The sequence below is a fragment of the Rhinopithecus roxellana genome, chromosome 21 (genome assembly GCF_007565055.1).
Source record: "Rhinopithecus roxellana isolate Shanxi Qingling chromosome 21, ASM756505v1, whole genome shotgun sequence".
NCBI lineage: Eukaryota > Metazoa > Chordata > Mammalia > Primates > Cercopithecidae > Rhinopithecus > Rhinopithecus roxellana.
The window spans coordinates 74,747,461-74,769,956 of NC_044569.1; the positions used below are offsets into that span (position 1 = coordinate 74,747,461).

At 39.8% G+C, this 22,496-nt stretch overlaps 1 protein-coding gene and 1 long non-coding RNA gene across 3 annotated transcripts in view; one reads left to right on the forward strand and one right to left on the reverse strand.

The window, feature by feature from the left end:
• CDH2 (cadherin 2) overlaps positions 1 to 1,161 on the reverse strand; it is a 222,683-nt gene extending 221,522 nt beyond the window's left edge. Inside the window, exon 1 of the mRNA XM_030926084.1 lies at positions 681 to 1,161. Within this exon, the coding sequence (XP_030781944.1) occupies positions 681 to 740 (60 nt within the window). The 5' untranslated portion in view covers positions 741 to 1,161. The remainder of the gene's footprint in view (positions 1 to 680) is intronic.
• A 718-nt stretch (positions 1,162 to 1,879) lies between these two features.
• Positions 1,880 to 22,271, forward strand: LOC115895544. Of its 2 annotated transcripts, none has more exons than XR_004055741.1 (3): positions 1,880 to 2,033; positions 12,141 to 12,230; positions 21,971 to 22,271. It is a non-coding gene; the product is annotated as an uncharacterized LOC115895544 (long non-coding RNA). The 2 variants fall into 2 exon arrangements; XR_004055742.1 differs by lacking the exon at positions 1,880 to 2,033 and adding an exon at positions 2,375 to 2,738.
• Positions 22,272 to 22,496: the final 225 nt, after the last annotated feature.

Consider the following 22,496-nt stretch of genomic DNA (forward strand, 5'->3'; position numbering starts at 1 on the left):
GTGTGAGAGACCAGACTGGGTCTGGAGGCAGGCGCGGACCGGCAGAGACTCCTCCCGGAAAGAGGGCCAGATTTTCTTTCCAGGTGGAACCGACACAGAATATTGTGAGGGCAAGAGAAGAAAAGGAGGCAACTCCGGACTGGGATAAAGACAATAGGACAGTGGAGCCCTTGGGCACCGGGAGGCGCACGGGTGCAGGGTGGGGTAAGGTGGAGGCAAGTCCCGAAACTAAGACACCAGAGTGAGAATTCCTACTGTAAACTCGCGACCCATCCCTGCAGAAATAAACAACAACAATAAAAAAAAATGGAGCAAAGTACTATGCGAGGGGCGAAAGGCACAGAAAACTGCAAAACCTGGGAGTTACCCTGCCTCACCCTTCTGCTTCCTGGGGACACCCCCTCCGAGCTTGCTCGGCCCCGAAGAAGGAGCAGAGGGGACCCGCAATCGCGCCCCTAGAGCCCCGTCAGGAAACGCGCGAGAGACCTTCTGGCCCCGGCAACCCTGCCCCGGCGCCCAGACGGAGCCTGATGCCTGCGCAGCTCCCGGCCGCGCGCCGCGGCGCGGCACCTCCCTTCCCGGGTGCGCAGCCCGGCCCCGCAACGGCGCGGGGAACAAAGGGACCCGGCGCCGCCCGCCCCACCCCACCCGTGGCCCGGCCTGCGGGGACTGCCGCGTACCTGAAGCAGGGCCGCCAGCAGCGGCAGCAGGGTCCGCAGCGCTCCCGCTATCCGGCACATGGAGGCGGAGAGGGGCCGAGCGAGGAGCCGGAGGCGGCGGCGGCGGCGGCAGCGGCAGCACCAACAGCGGCGCGGAGAAACGGCTCCAAGCAGTTTCCACCCCCTTCCCTTCCCCTCCCCTCCCCTCCCCACCCCCTTCTTCGCTGCTCTCCGCTCCCCGCCAATGGAGAGCGAGCTGATGACAAATAGCGGGCCGCGGAGTCCGCGGGACTCGCACCAGGAGTAATAAAACAGACCTAGAGATCAAGGAGCTGGGGAGGGGGGGCGGGGGAGCAGGGCGGGCGAGCGTGTGAGTGTGAGCGTCTGTGTGTGTGTGTGTGTCTGGAGGCGGCCGCTGTGGCAGCGCAGGCGGCTCGGCTCCGGCCCGGAGCGCAGCGGAAGCCGCGAGGGATGCAGTGGCGGGGACCTTGGCCGGTGGAGGATGCAGAGGTGGAAGTGGAGCGGATGGCGTTTCCAAAGAGCTCCGCCACGCGAGGTTTCGGGCTCGTGGTTTTGCTTCCTCCGGGTCCCCGCTCCAGGGCCGCTCGGCGCGACGAAGACGCCAGAGACAGCGCCGCGGGGAGGGCGCTCCGGGCCGTGCGCGCTGCACCCACAAAGAGCAGCAGTCCCGCCACCCGGTGCCTCAGCTGCGAGGGGGCCGAGGGCCGCTTCTTGGCTCCTCTTTCCGGTGCCCTGGCGAGTTGAGACTGTTCTCTGGCCTCGGCCGCAAGGGGGTGAGGGGAGGGGCCGGCGCGGCCGCTCCCGCCGCGGCTCCGTCCCGCGCAGCTGCCGCCGCAGCCGCCCCTGCTGCCCGCGCACCGGCACCCGCCCGCCGGTCCTCGCCCTGCGCCGCTCACTAGCGCGCGCCGCCTCCGTCGCCGACCGCGCACCCCGCTCGGCCTCCGCTGTGCGCGACCTGGGCGAGCCGCCGCCGCTCTCCCCGCGCTCGCCGCACGCGCTGCCTGGCTGCGCGGCCCGCTCCCCTCTCCTATCCCTCCCGCCGCCGCCACCGCCGCCCTCGCCCCCGCCTCCCTCCTCCGCCGAGCTTCCCCGCCCGTGTCGTGGCCAATCGGAGGCCACCAAGCTGCGGCTGTAGCCGGCCGGATCCGCGGCAGCAGCCCGCCCCCGCCCCGCCGAAGCGCCCCGTATTTTGCTGCAGCCCGCGGGGGGTCGCCGGAGGGAAGCCTGGGGTGCGCCAAGCACCGCCCCGGCAGGTGGAGGGGCTGCGGGAAATGAAATAACTTGGGCAGGAACTTGATTGGTAGCAGGTTCATCTTTGGTCCGCGGTGGGGAATCTAATGGAGATGAGGAATGGTGAGGGGGGGGGTGCTTCCTTGGGAGCCTAACGCACGCTTCTTTATTTTGTCGTTCTTAGAGATGGGTAATCTTTCCTGGTAGGGGCAGACACAGCAAACTAAGGACGCAGGCCACGCTCATCCTAGCTATTGTTGTCTGAGGCGCTCGCCGGGAGCCACCTGCGGGCGGGGGAGGGCGGAGGCCAGGGCTTCTCTCTGGAGCTCGCACCTCCAGCTCCCACCCTTGCGGGTGTACTGGAACAGCCCAAGTTTTTGTGTTCTTGGTTTGTTTTCTTTTGTCCCCGCTGGGAGTTTGAGAGTGCATGTTTGTTATTTTATTTGAAATTTCACGTTTTCTATTACTACCCGTTAGTGGTACTGTTCACATTTGCGGCCAACAGTTTCAGGGTACTTTTATCCCCTCCTACCACCCCCAACAGCAATTAAAAAAAAAAAAGGAGAAACTAAAAGCCGGAACTCGTGAAAACAGGATTATCTAAAAGATAAAATGACTGATACAGAATTCTCACCGTGTAAAGGGTTTCTGCTGGCTTCCTTTAAGGCATGAACTTGGAGTGAAACACAGTGAGAGACTTTACAAGTTTGAGTCACAAGCATTTGTGGAATGGAGCGGGGGATGGGGAGTTTTTGTTTTTTTTTTTTTTTTTTCTAATTCTGGTGAGGTAATAAATTGTCCGGAACCTTTTAAAAAAAAGGTTTACAAGTAAGTAGAAATACCCGTTTTATCTAAGCTTTTCAACACTTGGGAGGTGGCTGAAGTTCATTGCAGTTAATGAATATTTTTTGTCTTGCTTGTTTTTCTGCTTTGGGTGACTGAAGTATTAACATTATTTGAGTTTCAAGATACCGATCATTTAAGAATTTGATGATGAACCTTTAAAAATCAGCTACTAATTTCTTGACATAACTGATGCAGCTTTTAATAATGTACTATTGCTGGCTAGGCTTTTAAAAATTTAATATTCATAGGGAGGCTTATTCAATTTTAATTAAAACATAATATTGTAAGTTTTTTATGAAACAAAATTTTTCCTGGATTTTCTTTCTTCTCAATAAGAAAGGTTATGCTAATTAAATTTAAAAGATGAGATGGAACACTTAGCTAATATAGTAATCAGAACTGCTTGTTCTTACCCTTTCTCTTTTTTTTGCTAGATATTATTGTTATACTATTGCTAATCAGCCTAAAAGTTATCTTTGCAATAGAGTATTTATAAATTATGCTTTCTGGGAGTCATGCAAAATAATAGTAAAAATTCAGGTGAAGTATGGGGATATGTTTGTTGTATTCCAGTGTGAGATGTAGAGATCTCATCTCCATGGCTGAGATTTAAGCTTCGACCCTCGACGTGGGGCTTTGATTGCATCCTCATCACTCCTAGCAGTACCCATTGATGTTTATTACCATTGTGATTAATTTAAAGGTAGAACAAATTTCAGCATGAGTAACTCTTTCTTGTTAGTAGTATTTACTTGAAGCTTTAAACATCATGTCCCTTATAAATCAAACGCTTATGATTTCAAATTCTCCTTTGGAATGGCTATCAGTCAAGGAATTCTCTGATTCCAACAGTTTTTGATCCTTTAGGTAAGCACTTGCAGCATTTTTTAAAAGTTCAATTTGCATGCCTCTCACTCCTCAGTGGTTGTGAATTATTTTAGAATCTTGCCTCATTTTAAGTTGATCACCTGGTCAGCCAAATTTTGCTAGTAATAATAGGCCTCTGATTACAAGAAGGAATAGTCTAGTCTAAAATCATGCTGTTGGAGACTTTGTGCATCCATTTGATGTTAATGAAAGTAGATCTAGTGTTGACTATGATATCCAAACACAGCTTTATCTCACTAATACCATACCTAAGATTAGCTAATGGGGCCATTCATTGTCCTGGGCAGGTGATGACCAAACTCACAGATTTTTAGCCCCTGCTCAAAGCATTACTTGTCTGAAGACTGGTTTTCCGTCAGCCTATAGAACTCCAGGGATGTAGGGGATTGTCAGTGACCCATAGAAGCAACCAGGAGGTATTAGGTGTTGGATGATTGGAGACAAGAAACAAATATATAATAATATAAAACATGACTGCATTCACACATAAAAAATCAACCTAATCTTTCATTTCCGACCTATGGAGTGATGCCTGTTTACTACAAGAGGTCTGCAGAGCATTATGGAAAGACTGATTAAATGATGTACTCTGAGCACATGACCAGTTTTTATATGTATGTAGAGGTCACGATGATTCTAAGCATTCATTTTTATATGTGTGTAGTTTTTATATGTATGTAGAGGTCATGATTTTTTTTCTAAGCATTCATTTCAAAAATCGTAATAATTTTTGTTCTGGTGTGTTTTGTCAGACAGGAGATGCTAAATGTATAAATTCACCATGTGGGTGTTTGTGTACAAGGGTTCTTGCTTTGGACATAAATGGTCAACAGTAGTAGTCTAATCTGGAGCCTCCTCTCCCCCACCTCCCCTTCCCTATCCGCTGTAGATATACACCTCAAAGACAGGCTCCACACTTGTCTTTGTTTCTGACACCTAGTGCAGTGTCCTTCCCAAATGTTGAATGAAGACCCCCTTCTCCACTCTTCCTCCTCTCCCCGTCTTCAGAGCAAACTAGGATTGTCCTTCTCTGTTAGAAAGTACCCCTCAAATTACATTTTCTCCATAATTATCTTTAGTGTACATTAAAGCTGACTTTCCCTGGGTAATAGCCCTTTCATAGAGTCATAGAATGTTCTAAACGAAACATTAAAGATGGTCTTTGCAACCCCCTCATTTTAGAGATGGGACACCCTGAGACTTAAAAAGGTACACAAGGCCACCAGCTGACAAGTAGGGAATGCAGAATGGGACCCAGGTTCCCTTACTCCCACTCTTACCTATGCTCTTTATCTTATTCTGGGAAGTTCCTTTAACACTGAAAAATTCAACTATATGGGATGAGAGGGAGATTTTTCTTTTTAAAGAAGAAAATATAATGATGCTAGGAATTTGTCTACTATTTTTCTCAAGTTTTTTGTTCTTCAAAGTATGTGTGAAATTGAGGACATTTATTTTCACTGCTGTCAGTTTTCATATGCTTTTCTTAGTGTGATCATCTTGTTTTATTTATTGTGATTTTGGTATTTAAAGATCCATATCTTTGATACAACCTGGCTGCTAAACACAAGCTAGCCGTTCATCTGTTGCTCGGAGAAGTAGTGATCTGATCTAATATTAGAAAAAAAACCTGGCTACTTAAAAAAAAACTACTCTTGTTTGAAGATATTATTTACCTATTGTTTTTCAATATTTGAAAATTAAAATCAACATCTTCATGGAAAATATAACCAAAAAAGTAACTTGAAGTAAGTTATAAAGTTGTCAGATGAGCAACTCAACAGAAGTGAGTAATTCATAAGTAGGCCCTGAATTACAAGGAACCCCACCAAACAAACAGACAAACAAAAAACAGAAAGAAAAAGAATCCCATTCTGACTCTGGAAGCTAGAGAGGTATAGTATAATAAACAGATATGGCTATAAATTCAAGTAGACCTAGCTCTATGACCTTGAGTAAATTTCTTAACATTTCTAAGGCTCTTTTTTCTTATCTCGAAAATGCAGGTAATGACAGTATTTCTTTAAAAAGTCTGATAGGAACACAATAGAGCACAGTAGGGCCTTAGCATTTTATCTATAGTGTATTAGGTCTGCTGATTTCCACAGAGGGTTAAGAGCACAGTTACTTAAGAATCTGAGTGAACACCCTTTCACCTCTCCCAGTTGCTGTCTGCAATTAAAAAACGTGCTTTCAATCAAAATTTTATTTGGGAGGTTCAAATTTTACGAAACAACACAAAATTTCTAATGTAAAAAGTGATTGCTAAGTAAATAATCTACAGACTGGTAAAAGAGAAAAATTTGGTGGCTTTGTAATGTTCAGAAAAACAAGTCTAGACATAAAGTATTCACAGAAAACAGTATAATCACTATTAATGTATTGATTTGGTATAGGAGAATGAATTCATATTTGAATTATCTCATAAATTGAAAACACCAAGACCAGGACTAAAACTCCATTTTGCTTAGGACCTTTCTTTTGCTAACCTGACTTTTACGGTTTCTTGAACTGCTTTTTGCCTGTGTGCTCCCAGAGTCGGGTTTGCACAGTTGATTTCATGAGTCTTATTTAAAGATCAGCTATATTTGAGAAAATAAGATTTGCACAATATCCAAGAAATCTACCTTCTGCACCAGAAGCATGGATACTTACAGGGTAATACCAGCACTTTGGATCACTTAAAAGACAGAAAGCCTATTTCGTAAGATAAACAAATTTTGAGAAAATAAATCATGCTGAAGACTTTGGTAACTCTTAGTGGTGCCAAACTTTTGCCTTCATGTCCTTTTAAAAGCAAAGATCTGTCTTCAGGAGAGTTCTGAAACACAACTGTCAGTATTTAGAGGATAGTAAAACATATTTACTATCTGAACTTATATTTGATTGTGCCCTTTCCTCCAATGAAAATTGATGCGGTGGATAAAGTATTGGCTGGGGTTCAGGAGACCAGTTTTCTCTTCCCAGGTCTATGGCTGGCTGAATAATCTTATGTGTGACACTTAATTTCTTTAAATGTTTTCTAATCCATAGAGCAGAAATAATGCCACTATTCTCATAAGAATGCTGAGAGGACTAAGAAAACAATGTCGGTAAAATCTACTTAGTTCTTCATAGAGAGGTTCTACATAAGTACATGTTATTCTTTAAGGCTGTGGATTCAACTATAAGAGGAATGATTGGTGTCTAATGTTAAGTTACATTTTAATGATGTGGTATAATCAACAAGCCACCAAGTGCTTATTAAATTTTTCTTTTTCCCACTTATTCGTAAATTTTAAAAATAAGTTGTCTTTCCCATTACAAAGGGAACATTCACAGATATTTGATAAAATTATATTGTTAAATGCATCATAAACATTCATAGATTATGCTTACCCATCCTTATATTCCAGTACCAGCTGGGCAGATACGGTCTGAGTTTCCTTTTAAACAGGGAATGTAAAATATCAATGATATTCCTATTTATTACAGAATTTACAATGTATGTCACTCTGACCCATTTTTTACATAGTAATTAGAAAGAGCTGAGTGATTATCACAGATAAGCATGATCTTTCTGGGAGGTCTATTATTTTGACTCATCCTTGAGAAAGGTTTTTCAAAGACACGCCTGCAAGAGATGGGGACAGTCTCATTTCGAAAGTATTTACTAGAGCCAATAATAAAAGTGCATTTGCATTCCAAGACTAATTTATCCAAGCCATGTGAAATTTCCAGCTCTTGCAGGCGAGGACACAGGCTGTCTCAAATTGAGGGAAGAGGGCTTTGAGGAGCCTGCCGGTCAGTGCCGTGAGGGAAAGGAGGCGAGAGACAGGGATAAAGGTCACAAGTGGACATCAGGAAGGACTAAAGCGCTTGAGGTTTGTGCTGTCTCAGCAGAAGGGGCTCATGATGTGGATACAGTGTGGACTATGGTCAAATGATAGGATCTGGGGAAGGCCATAATCATAGCAATTGCGCAATAAATATTTGCCCAGATTGAGGAGTGAGTCATAGAGGAAAATAAGACATGGGATTTGGAGGGAGGGTGGGGACAAGCCTTTTGGTATCCAGAACTGATAGGAGGCTCCACACAAAGGGAGCACCTGATATGTAACAGTTCATCCAGGCCAGTTCACCCTGTCCTAGCCCTAGATTTGCACAGTTCTTGATGAGGGAGAGCAGCTTCTCATGAGATGCTTGCTGGGGATGTGTGGGGTTATCCTCCGTTTTAAAATTGCTGCTTCAACACATGTGAAATACCTATTTATACTTCTTCTCAAGTTGTTTTTGTAAGGATGGAAATGATGTAAAATGGTTTTTGTACTTTACAGTCTTTTCCAGTCAAAAATAAGCACGATTTGACTGAAAATAAATGGATAGTATAAGCTTTAAGTGAAGAAGATGTAAGTTGACTTTCTTAATTTATTACCTCATTTTCTGAACCCCTGTTTTTTTGGATGCAGAACTTTCCAGAGTATTGATTTTTAATTTTTTGATCTCTCTCATTTTCTCTTCTGTCTTCCTCCCTCTTTCCCATCTTCTCTCCGTTTCTCCCTCTCTTTCCCTTTTTCTCTTAAAAAAAAAAAAAAAAAATTGGAGTTTCTTTACCTTTTTTTCCTTTCTGCTGAGATGATAATATTTTTGATTTCCAAGAGGTTTTAGTGTTCTCTGATTTATTTTTTATAAAACTTTGCTCTCATTTCATAAATGTAAGAGCTTCTCCCAACTCTACATATTGTTCCAAGTTTTCTTCTGCTTCTGCTTTATCTGTGTTTCTTCTCTCTTTCTCTCTTTTTTTTTTTTCAGTGTTTGTTTTTGTCTCATGTTTGAGGCTTTCTTGAGGAAGAGATTATGTAGTATGCAGAATTTCATTTAGTCCTACCAGGTTTTGATGAGGCACCCTACCCTGCCTCGTTTTTGCTTGAAGCAAGAGGTCACAGATTGTCCCTAAGGCTTCTTCCCAGGAACCTTCTCCTCCAAACTTCTTCTAACCACTGCCTTCTCCCATTCTGAGGAAACAGGTTGTTGTTCCCTCACTTACACCAGATACCTCATTCCTATCTGCACCCTGGGACTAGTTCCTGCCCTGTAAAGGTGTTTAAAGAACCTCCCCAGGTGAGACTGGCTGAAGTCACACTGTGCTCCGCTGGGGGCTTGGCCTTACTTATCTGTGACAAGATGTCACCTGTGATTTATTCCTTGATAAAAAGGGAAGCGGGAGCCCTAAGTGATTTTCTGGATGACGACTAACACTTTTCTTTTGTCTGGGTCGGTCATCTACCTCTTCCCAAGGATGAGATACACATCACTCTCATTGGAGGCTTTCGGTTTAGGACTCTTTTTGTGACATGGAAGTCACAAAAGTTAATGATGGGCCTCCCGTGCTTCATGTCCTGTGAGAAACAGTGTCATCTCCACCAATAACTTCACCCCAGATTATTTGTTTTGGCACCTATAGTTTTCACCTTAAAAAAAAAAAAAAAACTTCTAAATGCTTTATCCTCAGCATAACATAATAACAGTTAAATGGGCTGGGTGCGGTGGCTCATGCCTGTAATCCCAGCACTTTGGGAGACTGAGATGGGTGGATCACGAGGTCAGGAGATCAAGACCATCCTGGCCAGCATGGTGAAACCCTGTCTCTATTAAAAATACAAAAACTAGCTGGGTGTAGTGGTGCGTGCTGTAATGCCAGCTACTCAGGAGGCTGAGGCATGAGAATCACTTGAACCCAAGAGGCAGAGGTTGCAGTGAACCGAGATCACACCACTGCACTCCACAAGACTCTGTCTCAAAAAAACGAAACAAAACAAAAAAACAGTTAGATGAAATCAGATTTCCAAGGTTTTATGTGGAAGCAGTCCATGGAGGTACCTTCACCCTAATGTGTTCACTCCATTCACACTAATGGAATCATCCAGAGTGAAGTAGCCATTTCCATAATATGAAAAATTTTATGTGTTCAATAGATAATAAGAAATATAAATTTATAATATTGGTAGTCCAATCCTACTATTTATAGTAGATGGGATGGAAACACTTCAGTAACTAAAGTAGTAGAATTATCTTCAATGTTGTTGTTGTTGTTGTTGTCATAATGTATTTGCTAACATGTCCTAGAAATAACATCTTTCATTTGGGAGGTGTACTTTATAAATATAAGTTGATCTATAAGTACTTTTATTATACTTTATCCCAAATATTGTGACATGTTCCTCTTAGGGAAGGTCATTGCTACTTTCCCCGCTAACACTTTTCCTGTTGAAAATCGCAATTTAATATTTAATTGCTCTTCACTCTCATTTAGTATAAATCTTCTGTTATTCATTTGAAGTCTTATGAGATTGAATGTTATCTTGCTATTCAGCGGTGTGCCATCACTTCACCTTATAGGTATTTGTGAAGATTTTATTCACATAATGCTCTCAAGCTTGGAGTTGAAACACTAGGATTCATTCAATAGATGAGGGTATTAGGGTCCATTGAACAGCTGCATAGAAATCAGTCACCATTTCACCCGAAGTTACATCCAAATACCTAGTCTTATTAAATGCATCTGTACTGCTTAGAATATCCAGTTTTGCCTTACAGTAAAATTGGTTAGGTTTACCACCTACTAGTAACACATTTGTAAGTGAACCAGAGGAAAAAACCTACTTTTACTTACATAACAAATACCTTCCCTTAAAAAGAGGTAACATTTTAAAGATTGTATCCAAATTGGAGAACTTACCTGAGAATAACAAAAAAGTACAAGACCAATACAGACTCTTTTTCTTTTACCCTTAGCCATACAGAGGACAAGCTGGCTTTAGCGCAGCTGTGGCACAGACTACAGAGCGCATGAGAAAAAACGATGGGGCCACCAACAGTGTGGAAGGGAAGGAGCACTAAAGTGAGCAGGAGCATGGCCACATGGAGGCTCCAATGAGGTTTTTAAACTCTATGTGTCTGGCAAACGCTAGCAGTGAAGAGATGTTAAGGTCATGTATCTTCTCCTTGAAGAAAAGCAACATCCTAGGATCTCAATAAGCAAAAAATCCTTCGTTTGGTTCAAAAGATCCTAGAAAAGTTAACTCAAGATGCTGACTAAAAGATGTTCCCTGGTAGAACATGTTTTGTTTGTTTATGTTTAAGAATCACAAAGTCAATCCAGTTCCTTGCACTTTGCAAACCTCTGAGAGATCCCTTTGTACCCTCTAAGTCCTGCAGTTTGGATTACTGACAGCATCTCCTATAATCAATAGAGCATAATAGGATTATTACCAAAGGCAAAATAATATATTTGCTGTTTTTTAGTTTTTAAAAGCTAATATTTTAAAACTCTGGGTTTAATCATCTTTACCATCTAGGTAATAAAATACATATGTGCCCCCACACATGTTTAAATAACCAATATCTTAATTAATATGTTTTCCAGGAATAAAATTCTTAAATCTTTATGCAAAGTTTTGAACATAAAAATATTTTGTATCCCTAGCTATTATTTTCTTAACTTCTGTTTTCATTTAGAAATGCTTACTTTTGACCACAATCTTCTTCACTAAACATTTTTCGTATTTGTCCTCCTTTGATTTGAAACCCTTAGCTAATATAATTTCTTAGCTCTCTTTGCTTGATGCAGTTTTTAAAAGGTCTATTTATTTTGAGTCAGCTTACAATGTCTTAAAAATAAGCAAGGAAAGAAAAGGTAAGGAGGGAGTAGAGGGAAGGAAGAAACAAGAAATATTCAGTTATGAGCTGTTGACTTTTTCTATGCTCTGTTTAAATGTCTAATCTTAAAGAGGGTATGGTGGAATCCTGCTCTTTGAACCAGCCATTAGGAGGTGCTCACAGTTTAGAACAAACTCTTCAGACCTTTAAGACTTGTCTAGTTTTTCTGTTCAGTAGAACTTATCTTTAATTTTAGAAATTTTCTTTCACTTGAACATACCACTTGTAAAAATTGTCTAGCTGACAGCTCTGGGAACCAAAGTCATCCAATTAGTCCAAAAAACAAATGTTTTGTGGCATCTATCACCACAGAACACCAGTAGGCCCTCAGACAAACACATCAGGTTAAAAGAAAAGCATGTATTTGAGAAGGAAAGCCTTCTTGGGTATTTTGCTTTCAGAGAGAAATGGTTGATATTAATTGGTGTAAGGCAGTGGTCTTCAGGAAGTGTTTCCAAGGGCTATATCTGATTTTGTAAACTAAAAGGGCATATTTATATCCTGAAATATGCCTACAGGTGGAGGGTACTTTCTTTTTTTTTTTTTTTTTTTTTTTTTGAGACGCAGTCTTGCTCTGTCACCGAGGCTGGAGTGCAGTGGTGCGATCTCGGATCTCGGCTCACTGCAACCTTTGCCTCCCAGGTTCAAGCTATTCTCTTGCCTCAGGCCTCCTGAGTAGCTGAGATTACAGGCTCGTGCCTCCACGCCCCACTCTCACAGCTGTTTATTATAGACACATTCACACTGTTAATTTTTCATTTTTGTTTTACCATTATTGCTTTTTATTTGCTATAACAGACCCAGACTGGCAACTTGACAAGCCTTTGGCACAGGTGTGGACATGTTTGGAGCAAAGAAGGCTGAAGGACAAGTATGCACCATCTTTTGGTAGGTTTCCATTGGCTCCTAAAGCACTGTTTGGAGGAGAGTAAACAATGTTAGCCTACTTCTTTATAATAGAAGTTATTGTTAAGGGGTTATAGGTGTTTGTACAAATAGTACAAGTATGAATGCTATGCATGAATTACTTATTTGGTGATGGCTTCCATAATCTTGTGTCATTTATTAAGTGTGACAAATATTGGCATTACATTTTAATTAAAAAATTTCCATATTAAAGGAAATCAATGGACAAAATTTCAAAATTATATGCCTGAGAAAACAGGAAGGAAACTTTATTTTATTTATTTTTATTTATTTATTTACTTTTTTGAGATGCAGTCTTGCTCTGTCACCCAGGCTGGAGTGCAGTGGTGCAATCTCGACTCACTGCAACCCCTGCCGCCTGGGTTCAAACGATTCTTCTGCCTCAGCCTCCTGAGTAGCTGGGACTACAGGCATGCGCCACCACGCTCGGCTAATGTTTTTGTATTGTTAGTAGAGACGGGGTTTCATCATGTCGATCAGACTGGTTGCAAACTTCTGACCTCAAATGTTCCACCCGCCTCGGCCTCCCACAGTGCTGGGATTACAGCGTGAGCCACTGCGCCTGGCCTAACTTTAAAACAATTATTATTGCTTGGAGTCAACTCCTAGCAAATGGGAACACTTGTCTTATTTCTTTTCATTTCTTTGGTGGTACCCAACTCATAATTTTATGTCTTAAGTCCAAGCATTTGCCAGACCTTAAGAGAGGCATTCGGCATGCACTGCATAATGTTGATGATGACACCTACTGGCAGCACAGGATTTTGCACCCTAGTTCCATAAGACACTGAAGCCCTTTGTTACCTATCTAAAATAAATATATTTGAAATCTGTACTTTTATATTGTGAATTAAGTTAAATTTCACTTGAAAAATCTTATTGGAAGGTGATTATCAGTTCATATAAGCTAAATTATGCTGTGCCAAAAAAACTCTGACAAAGGTTTCATTCTCACACACACTACATGTCAATCTCAGATTATTAATAATGAAAGATGTGAAGGGAAGATTTAATGTCAATTCTGCCTCCAACCCCACCATTAATTACTAGCATAGAATCCCAAGGAAAGTCAGTGAATATTTCTCCCCTTAGTCATTGATTTGTGATGTGGTCATGTATTAAAGACGCTATATTTTGGGACATCTTTTTCTGTCATGGATCAGTCTTTCTGTATTTGCATTACTTCCAAGCTATTTTAATTGTTACAGCTTCATGATACATTTACTGTATGAGAAGACTTTCACTTACTTCCTCTTACTGATACGTTTTTAAAAAAATTTTGTAATTCTCACCTGATTATTCTTCCAAAAGTTTAGTATTATTTTGTTAAATTACCACAAATGACATTTGATTTTATTTAAATGGCCTGAAATTACAAATTAATTCTATATTGATTAATAATAACATACTGAGTCTTCTCATCTAAGTATTTTGTATCTCTCCAACATATTTGTAATTTTATTTATATTAAATGTGTTTTTATAAAAATTTATCCTTGGAATGTTGTATTTTGTGGGTTTTCATTGGCTCCTAAAGCACTGTTTGGAGGAGAGTAAACAATGTTAGCCTACTTATTTATAATAGAAGTTATTGTTAAGGGGTTATAGGTGTTTGTACAAATAGTACAAGTATGAATGCTATACATGAATTACTTAACTGATTTGATGATGGCTTCCATAATCTTGTGTCATTTATCAAGTGTGACAAATATTGACATTAAATTTTAATTAAAAATTTTCCATATTAAAGGAAATCAGTGGACAAAATTTCAAAATTATATTTATTTCAAAATTATAAAACCCCTAAGAGTTTTTTACATTATTTTTCACATTTGCTATAGTATCTGCATATGAGTACGCTACTGCTTTTGTATTTTCCTCTTGTAAAACATAAAATAATTGTATGCATTTTCCATAGGATGACATTTTGCATTTTCTCTAAATGAGTTACTATTTTTATCTTATATTTATATCTGTTAGTTCTGTATGTCTTAAAACATTGACTAAAACCTTCTAGTAAGAATGTTAGAGGCTGGGTACGGTGGCTTATGCCTGTAATCCCAGCACTTTGGGAGGCTGAGGTGGGTGGATCACTTGAGGTCAGGAGATCGAGACCAGCCTGGCCAATATGGTGAAACCCTATGTCAACTAAAAATACAAAAATTAGTGTGGCGCATGCCTGTAATCCCAGCTACTTGGGAGGCTGAGGCAGGAGAATTGCTTGAACCCAGGAGGCAGAGGTTGCGTTGAGCCGAGATCGTGCCTCTACACTCCAGCTTGGGTGAAAGAGTGAGAACCCACCTCAAAAAAAACAACAAAAAGAATGTTAAATGCTATTATTGCTTTTTCTAGACTTAATGGTAGTGTCTCATGGGTTTTATCATTAGGAATTTTAAAAATCATGTTGATTTAAAATAATTATGAATAAATATTTTAATTATCAATAATGTTTTAATTATTAATAACTGATTATTAATAATAATTTAATCATGTTAATTCTGTACCCGCTGGTATTTCCCAAAATTGTGACTGTTGAATTTTATCTGATGGCTTTATTTCAAAAATTATGATCATGTTTTCTTAATTAACCTAATAATTTAAGGTGTTATACTAATAACCTATATAATATTGATTCTTTCTACATTCCTGAAATAAATCCTACTTGATTAATATAAATGTATAAAATCACAAATGAAATCTTTCAAATAGAGCTTAGCACTATATAAAAAATCATTTGGAAATGAGAAGGCATTTTTAAAAAATTGATATCCTTGGAAGAATTTGTCATTTTATCTATCTCTAAAAGCATTGTTAATTGTGTTTATCACATCTTATTTCATAGTTGTTAATAAAGTTATTAGACATTTGCTTTTATTCTATTTTTTTAAATACTTGGTAATTTTTAAAATTTCTTATTAACTAATTTTGTCATCTAATTCTTCTTTTAATCCAAGTTGGTCTTATTTTCTTTTTCTAAAATTTAGTATGTTTGCATTCTTTAAAACATGTAGAAAAATATTTGTACTTATGAATTCACTTTTATGCACCAATTCTGCTTTGATGTTTTTGTTTATTTTTATCTCTTCCTTAGTCCAATAGTCACTTTAAAAGGTTTGTTTTCATTCTCAAGTGGTGAAGTCTTATTTCCAGTAACAGAAAAATTTATATTTTACATTCAATTGTTGTCAGTTAATATGGTGTATGATTTCAGTTTCTTTGGATTACTGTTTTGGGTCTGATACCAATTTTAATTCTTGCTTCTTGCATATTTTACATGAAGGAAGTTACTGGTTATGTCAAGAACTATGACAGATTGAGATTTTACCCTACTTAACAAGTTAGCTTTCATGGTTGTATGGAAGACAAACAATACATTGTCAGAGACAGTGTATTTTATTATTCACAGTAATAGCAGTAGCTGGAGTATCATCATTTTTGTGTCAGTTCCCCATGCCCCAATTCACACAGGATGGGTGAAGAGGGCCAGATGACACCACCACACAAAATGGATGCATTACAAGAGAGGAATCCTAAACTTAGGGCATCTGATTCTTTTATAAAAGGCAGTAGGCATGCCTCGCTTTTTTCCTGGAATGAGATATCTTCATTGTGCTGGGCTGCAAGCATGTCTGACCTTTGCTTTGGCGGGAGACACTCTCTCCATCTTCCTGGACTATAAGCAAACCAGCTCTTTGCTCCAGAGGGACACATTATCTCTTTACTCCAAGGTAATTGTCTATACAAACATCCTAGAAAAGACATTCTGGAACAAAGGCATCTGTTGACTGTGTTTGCAAGATGTGCAGAAATGCAAGACACCCATGGATTATTTTCTCTTGAGATATGAATAGAGGATAAATTTTTATCTGTATTAATTCTACCTTGATCAGATTCTTCAAAATTGTTTTTGTCAACTCAGTATAGACATAGATATGTAGACAGAGATGTTTGCCATGTGTAATTATCTATCTCTGTCTCTAGCTAGCTTGCTATCTAGATACAGAGAATGTTGCTATGTTTAACAGTATACATAGATGATAGATGATAGATAAATGATAAGATTATATGTTTAAAATGTTATTCCCTATGTTCTTAATAATTATATTTATTTTAAACTATTTCAGTATTATTTCTTTTACTGATTATATAATTTTGTCAATATGTAATAACCCTTTTTAGTCTCATTTGTGTAAATTGTCCCATCTGTTTATTGTTATTTAAATCTCTTTCTTAAAAGTAATAAATTATTGGATTATTTTCATTCAATCTGATACATTTCACCTTTTTTTTTGAGATGGAGTCTCGCTTTGTTGCCCAGACTGGAGTGGAGTGGTGTGATCTCAGCTCACTGCGACCTTCACCTCCTGAGTTCAAGCGATTCTCCTGCCTCAGCCTCCCAAGTAACTGGGACTATAGATGCACACAACCACACCTGGCTAATTTTTGTACTTTTAGTAGATGCGGGGTTTCAGGCTGGTCTGGAACTCCTGACCTCGAGATCTGCCCGACTCGGCCTCCCAAAGTGCTGGGATTACAGGCATGAGCCACCATGCCCATTTCACCTTTTTAATAGAAGAGTGTGAACTATATTCATTAATTATGTTGGCCTGCCATATCTTTTTTTTTCTTTTTTTGAGACAGGGTCTCTTTCTGTTGCCCAGGCTGAAGTGCAGTGGCAGGATCACTGCTCACTACAGCCTTGACCTCTGAGGCTCAAGCAATCCTTTCACCTCAGCCTCCTGAGTTGCTGGGACTACAGGTGGGCACCACCATGCCTGGCTAATTTTTGTATTCTTTGTAGAGACAGGGTTTTGCCATGGTGCCGAAGCTAGGCTTGAACTCCTTAGTTCAATCTATTCATCCACGTCAGCCTCTCAAAGTGCTGGGATTATAGGCATGAGCCACCGTGCCCAGGCTGTTGTCTGCTTTTTTGTTTCCTCACCATTTGGCCTCTCTTCCATAGGCTGTTTGTTTACTTTGTCTTCTCACTACTTCAGAACACAGATGTCCGGTGTTTAATTCTGCTCGTGGTTATCTCGTAACTATTAAGATATATTCGTAACTATTTGTTTATTAATCAAAATAGCAACAAGAAGACTTTTGTTTATTAATTGTGCTTCCTTTACCATATCTTTCTCAGTCTTTAATAATCAATCTGGTTACATAAACTTTGTCATTAATACATTTATACATATTTCTCTTTTCAAGAAATTGGAGTTTTTAAGTGGTTGCATTTGTATTACCCTAATAATGCCAATTATTTTGAGTTTTCAGCATTAGTTTTATTCTCTGTAGTCATTGTTTGTAGTGACTGTAGAAACGCTACTGTCACAAGTTGAAAGCCAAGAGAATTGTTCCTAAATTCTCATTTCTTTGTGCCTTAGAGCTAAGGTAGAAGTGAATCAGAATTCCACTGAATGTGGGCAGCCAGCCAAAGGGAGTAAAATTAACCCCTCTGCACACAGTAGGCAGAATGATGAGGGCTGAGTGCAGTGGCTCATGTCTGTAATCCCAGCACTTTGGGAGGCCAAGGCCAGTGGATCACTTGAGGTCAGGGGTTCGAGACCAGCCTGGCCAACATGGCAAAACCCCATCTCTACTAAAAAATACAAAAATTAGCCGGGTGTGGTGGCACATGCCTGTAATCACAGCTGCTTGGGAGGCTGAGGCAGGAGAATCCCTTGAGCCTGTGAGGTGGAGGTTGCAGTGAGCTGAGATTGTACCACTGTACTCTGCACTCCAGCCTGGGTGACAGAGTGAGACTCCCTCTCAAAAAAAAAAAAAAAAAGATGAAGAAAAAGAATGGGTAAAAGGGTCTCTTTCTGTTGCCCAGGCTGTAGTGCAGTGGCAGGATCACTGCTCACTGCAGGCTTGACCTCCCAGGCTCTGCAAATGCAAAATTCATGACATGCTTCCAAGAGTCCTAGGAATAATCTTTTCTTTTCCCCTTATCCAAAGCTTCTGTTGGGAGCAGTGTATGTTTCTATTACCTGTTCCCTTCTTTTCCCCTCTTACTTCCTTGAATCTCCAATACTGTTTTACTCACTGCAGGCCTCAAACTTTACAAGTCTAACAAGCGTAGTTTTTAAAGTAACCCAAAATCCAGGAGGATACTTATCTAAGTCTTCACGGGCTGCCAGAGCAAAATACAACTGACTAGGTGACTTAAACAATAGAAATTTCTTTTCTCACAGTTCCAGAGACTAGAAGTCTGAGAATGGAGTGTTAGCACGATGGAGTTCTGGTGAGGGCCCTCCTGCTGCCTTAGAGATGGCGACCTTTCTTCTGTGCTCTTCCATGGCCTTATCATGATATATGGGTGTAGATCTCTGTCTCTTCTTTTAAAGTTACAATTCTATTGGATTAGGACTTCACCCTTATGACCTAATTTATACATACCCCCTAAAAACACTATCTCCAAATACAGTCACATTGGGATTAGAGCTTCAACATGGGAATTTTGGAGGCATACATTGCAGTGCTATAACCCTTGAAGACTTCGTTCATACTATAACCTAGGCCGAAAAGCCCTTCCCATTTTTCCTTAAATAGACAAGTTGCCTTCATCTGTCAAGACTAGTTGAAGGGTCATCCCTGCCAGGAAGCCTTGATTGAGTCCTTAGGTGAAGCTACAAGCTCTGGAGCTACATGGCACCTTCCTGCCTGTGAAGAGCTTTCCCTCATCTGTTAGTGTTTGACTACCTCAATTTATCCTAAGTTCTTCGAGAGCAGAGCTGGTTTCTTACTTACTTTGAGACTTTTAGTGCCTTGGGCAGTAACTGGCTCAGAATAAGCCTGTGACCAATGTTGGATAAACTTAAAGCACAAAAACTAGACCATCCGTGTCAAATGAGGCACCTGGAAATCTTAGGCAGACGGGAAGAGGAATGGTTGTTGAGGAGGGAGGGAGTGGTACTGGGGAGGGGCAGAGACCTGAGTCCTTGGTGACAGAGATCTGGATCTTATTACATGACCACTAGGGCTTTTCAGGCCAGTGGCAGGAGACGCACAAGTTTGCACTGGTTGATTTCGGCCGAAGCCTTTTTCAGAAATGCACGTTTTGTGAATTAGTAAAAATTTGCCACAAAGGGAACCCATTTGCCATCTGATATCTGGGAAATTCTACTAAATAGCTAACTTGCACAGAAGACATATACTTCATAATGTGGTAGAAATCAGTATAGCAAAATTGTCAGGGGAGTAATATTAATCTCCCCATGCAGTCTTTTTTCATAAAATCTCTTTGCAGTAAAGACAAGGCCTCATGGTGGTAAGCATGTCCTTTAAAGATTAAATGAGGATCAGTGACCCTTGAATTTGGTTAGAAAATAATAATATATTTTTAAGTCTAGTATGATCAAAAAGATTTGATGTGCCCTTTAAGAACATAAAGATGGAAAAATTGCCACCAACCCAATTATTTCCACCGTTGTTTTTCCTGCTATTCATATCCATCAGAGGACACGGGAAAGTTTTGAGGGTCAAATCTTTGAGCCAGACTCTTTTCTCTCTTTCAGGAACGTACTGAACCCAAACTTCATGCTATTTTCTGATCATGACCTTTGATCCACAGATTTTCACAAGATGCTAAATATTTGGGGTGAAGTGAAATGTTCTTGCATTCACTTAACAGAAATGCTTTTTAGTTGGTGTGCAGAGATTTATTTTTGAAATCTGGAGTGCTTGCTTTTTTTTTGAACTGCTTGCTTATTTCCCCACTAGAGGCTCATGGTATTGTTCCATTTAGCACCACCTTGTCTGCCATATCTGGAGTGCATTCCTGCTTTCCTGGCTCCTGCTGAGGCCTCCCTGGAAAGCTCTCCTCACCTGTCCCAGGTTTCCACCAATTCTGTGGTCACCAGGTCTCTTCCGCAGTATTGTGAGTCTAGCAGTGGAGTTGTGGTATGTCAGGAGGCACAGCGCTATCGTCCTAAGCTCCTGCTCTGCCCTCTGCACACTCTTACTTTGTGATCTCCCTTGCCTAATCCATTCCGGCTCCATTTCTGAGGAATGTAAGGCTAAAAACAACCAAGCTTTTTCTTGCTGGCAGAGTCTGAAGAAAGCTTTATCTTATCAAGGCCTACTAGGTTTTGTTTTGTTTGTTTTCTCTGAGGGCTTGAGGCCCAGCACTGTGGCTCATGCCTGTAATTCCAGCACTTTGGGAGGCTCAGGCAGGAGGATCGCTTGAGCCCAAGAATTCAGGGCCAGCCTGGGCAACATAGCGAGAAAAAAAGAAGACTTGAAGACTTAGGTAGTTTTCACGTAAATTATCACAATCTTTTTAGAATACAGACAGTCCCTGGTTTAGGATAGTTTGACTTAGATGTCTTTTGACTTTACAATGGTGCAAAAATGGTATGCATTTAGTAGAAACCATACTTCCAATATCTACACAATCATCCTGTTATTCACTTTCAGTACAGTATTTAATAAATTACATAAAGTATTCAATGTTATTTTATAATAAATTAGCTTTGTGTTAGATGATTTTACCCAACCACTCACTAATGTAAGTGTTCTGAACACTTTTAAGGTAGGCTAGGATAAGTTATGATGTTAATAGGTTAGATGTATTAAGTCCATTTCTGACTTACAATATTTTCTACTCACAATGTGTTTATTGGGATATAACCCCTTCATAAGTTAAGGAGCATCTCTATACTTTTGTACTTTTATATTTCCCTTTACTTCTATAAATACCTCATTTTGCTTTTTCAAGACAATTAAAAAAAATAACTATTTAAGAAAGGGAAAGATGTATTTGCCTACCTTATAAAGACATTTTTATTAAATCAATCTATTAGTCTAAGACTTATTAAATAATCCTATGTATAGTGTAATTTATAGTTAACAAGATTAAATGAGTTTTTCTAGAACTGGTGAATCTACTAAATGTGGTGATCGTTGCTTTTAAATTTAAGTAAAATATTTTGCTGTAGTGTTTTTTTTCTTAGAGCAGAAATAATAAATATAAAGGCCTTTGGGTCAGACGCTGCTCGGACTCAGACAGCAATTTAAGCTACACAATGAAATGGTTTTTGTTGACATAGAAGAGTTATAATTTTGCTTTGGTTTTGCAAATAAAAAGCCACCAATTTCTCCAAAAGTTCTTGTCATGATATTAGTTACATGTTCCTATTTTCTTAAAACTCGTCAGAGAAACAATTTTAATTGTTTTTTAAACGGAGGATTAACAAAAAGATTCAGGCCCAGACAAGTGTTCTTTTCTATAATGGTATAGTAATGACAAAAGTCTAGAGTATTTAGAAATATTTAAAACTATGAATGGATGCCCTGGAAAAATTGCCTACATTGACAACTGAGTTAATTATAATAGTTCTGTTATTCAAAGCTCTATTATTTGGCTGTAAAAATCATTGTAAGTTAAAAATGGACTCACATTAGCTTCCCTATAGGTATAGTGTTTTATATACTTTAAAAAGGACTTGATTCTTTTCCATACCCAATGATACAAATACTCGAAAATAGTATGTACACTCAAAATAGTTATTCTGTGACTTGAAATCTGAGTTGTTTATATTTTAGATATTGTAATACTTTTATTTCTAATTTTAAAAAACAACTCAGTAGAATTGGGTGCCCATAATAGAAATATATTAGGTAAGCATAGTTGAATGTGCATTTCATAAATTTTATTTTAAAACAATCATGGCTAATCTGTGTCTTTCATTTTCTGTGCAGCTCTCTGAGAGACCAGAATGTGGCTATCATGGAGCCCTTCGATTTTAACAGAGATCCTTTCTCTATAACTAATTCAACGCATGGCTATATGGGTAATTTTGAACAAGTGGATCTTTCTCCAACCTGAAAGGCTGCCAGGACAAAGAGGGAGTGAGAAAAAGAGGGTTTCAAAAGCAGTCATAGAGAACCACAAAATAATCACGAAGCACTTCTGTATTGCCACAATCTCCTTACAGAAGTGCATTGAGAGGTGATGATATGGAACAGAGAGGACACATCGTTGCAATAAAATACTCTATAATACCTGGGAAGACAGTTGGAAATGATTTTGTCATCAAACAGAACACCAAAACTGTAGGAAGTATGACTATGTCTGCTGGTGAGGAATTTTTAAAGAATTATTATAGCTCCCTTCACTATTTTTCAGATATTCACATCACAGTGAAATATGAAATATTAGAAATATAAGACTAGAAATATAAAGTAGAAACTGCCATTTCAACTTTTATATATCACATTTAATGGA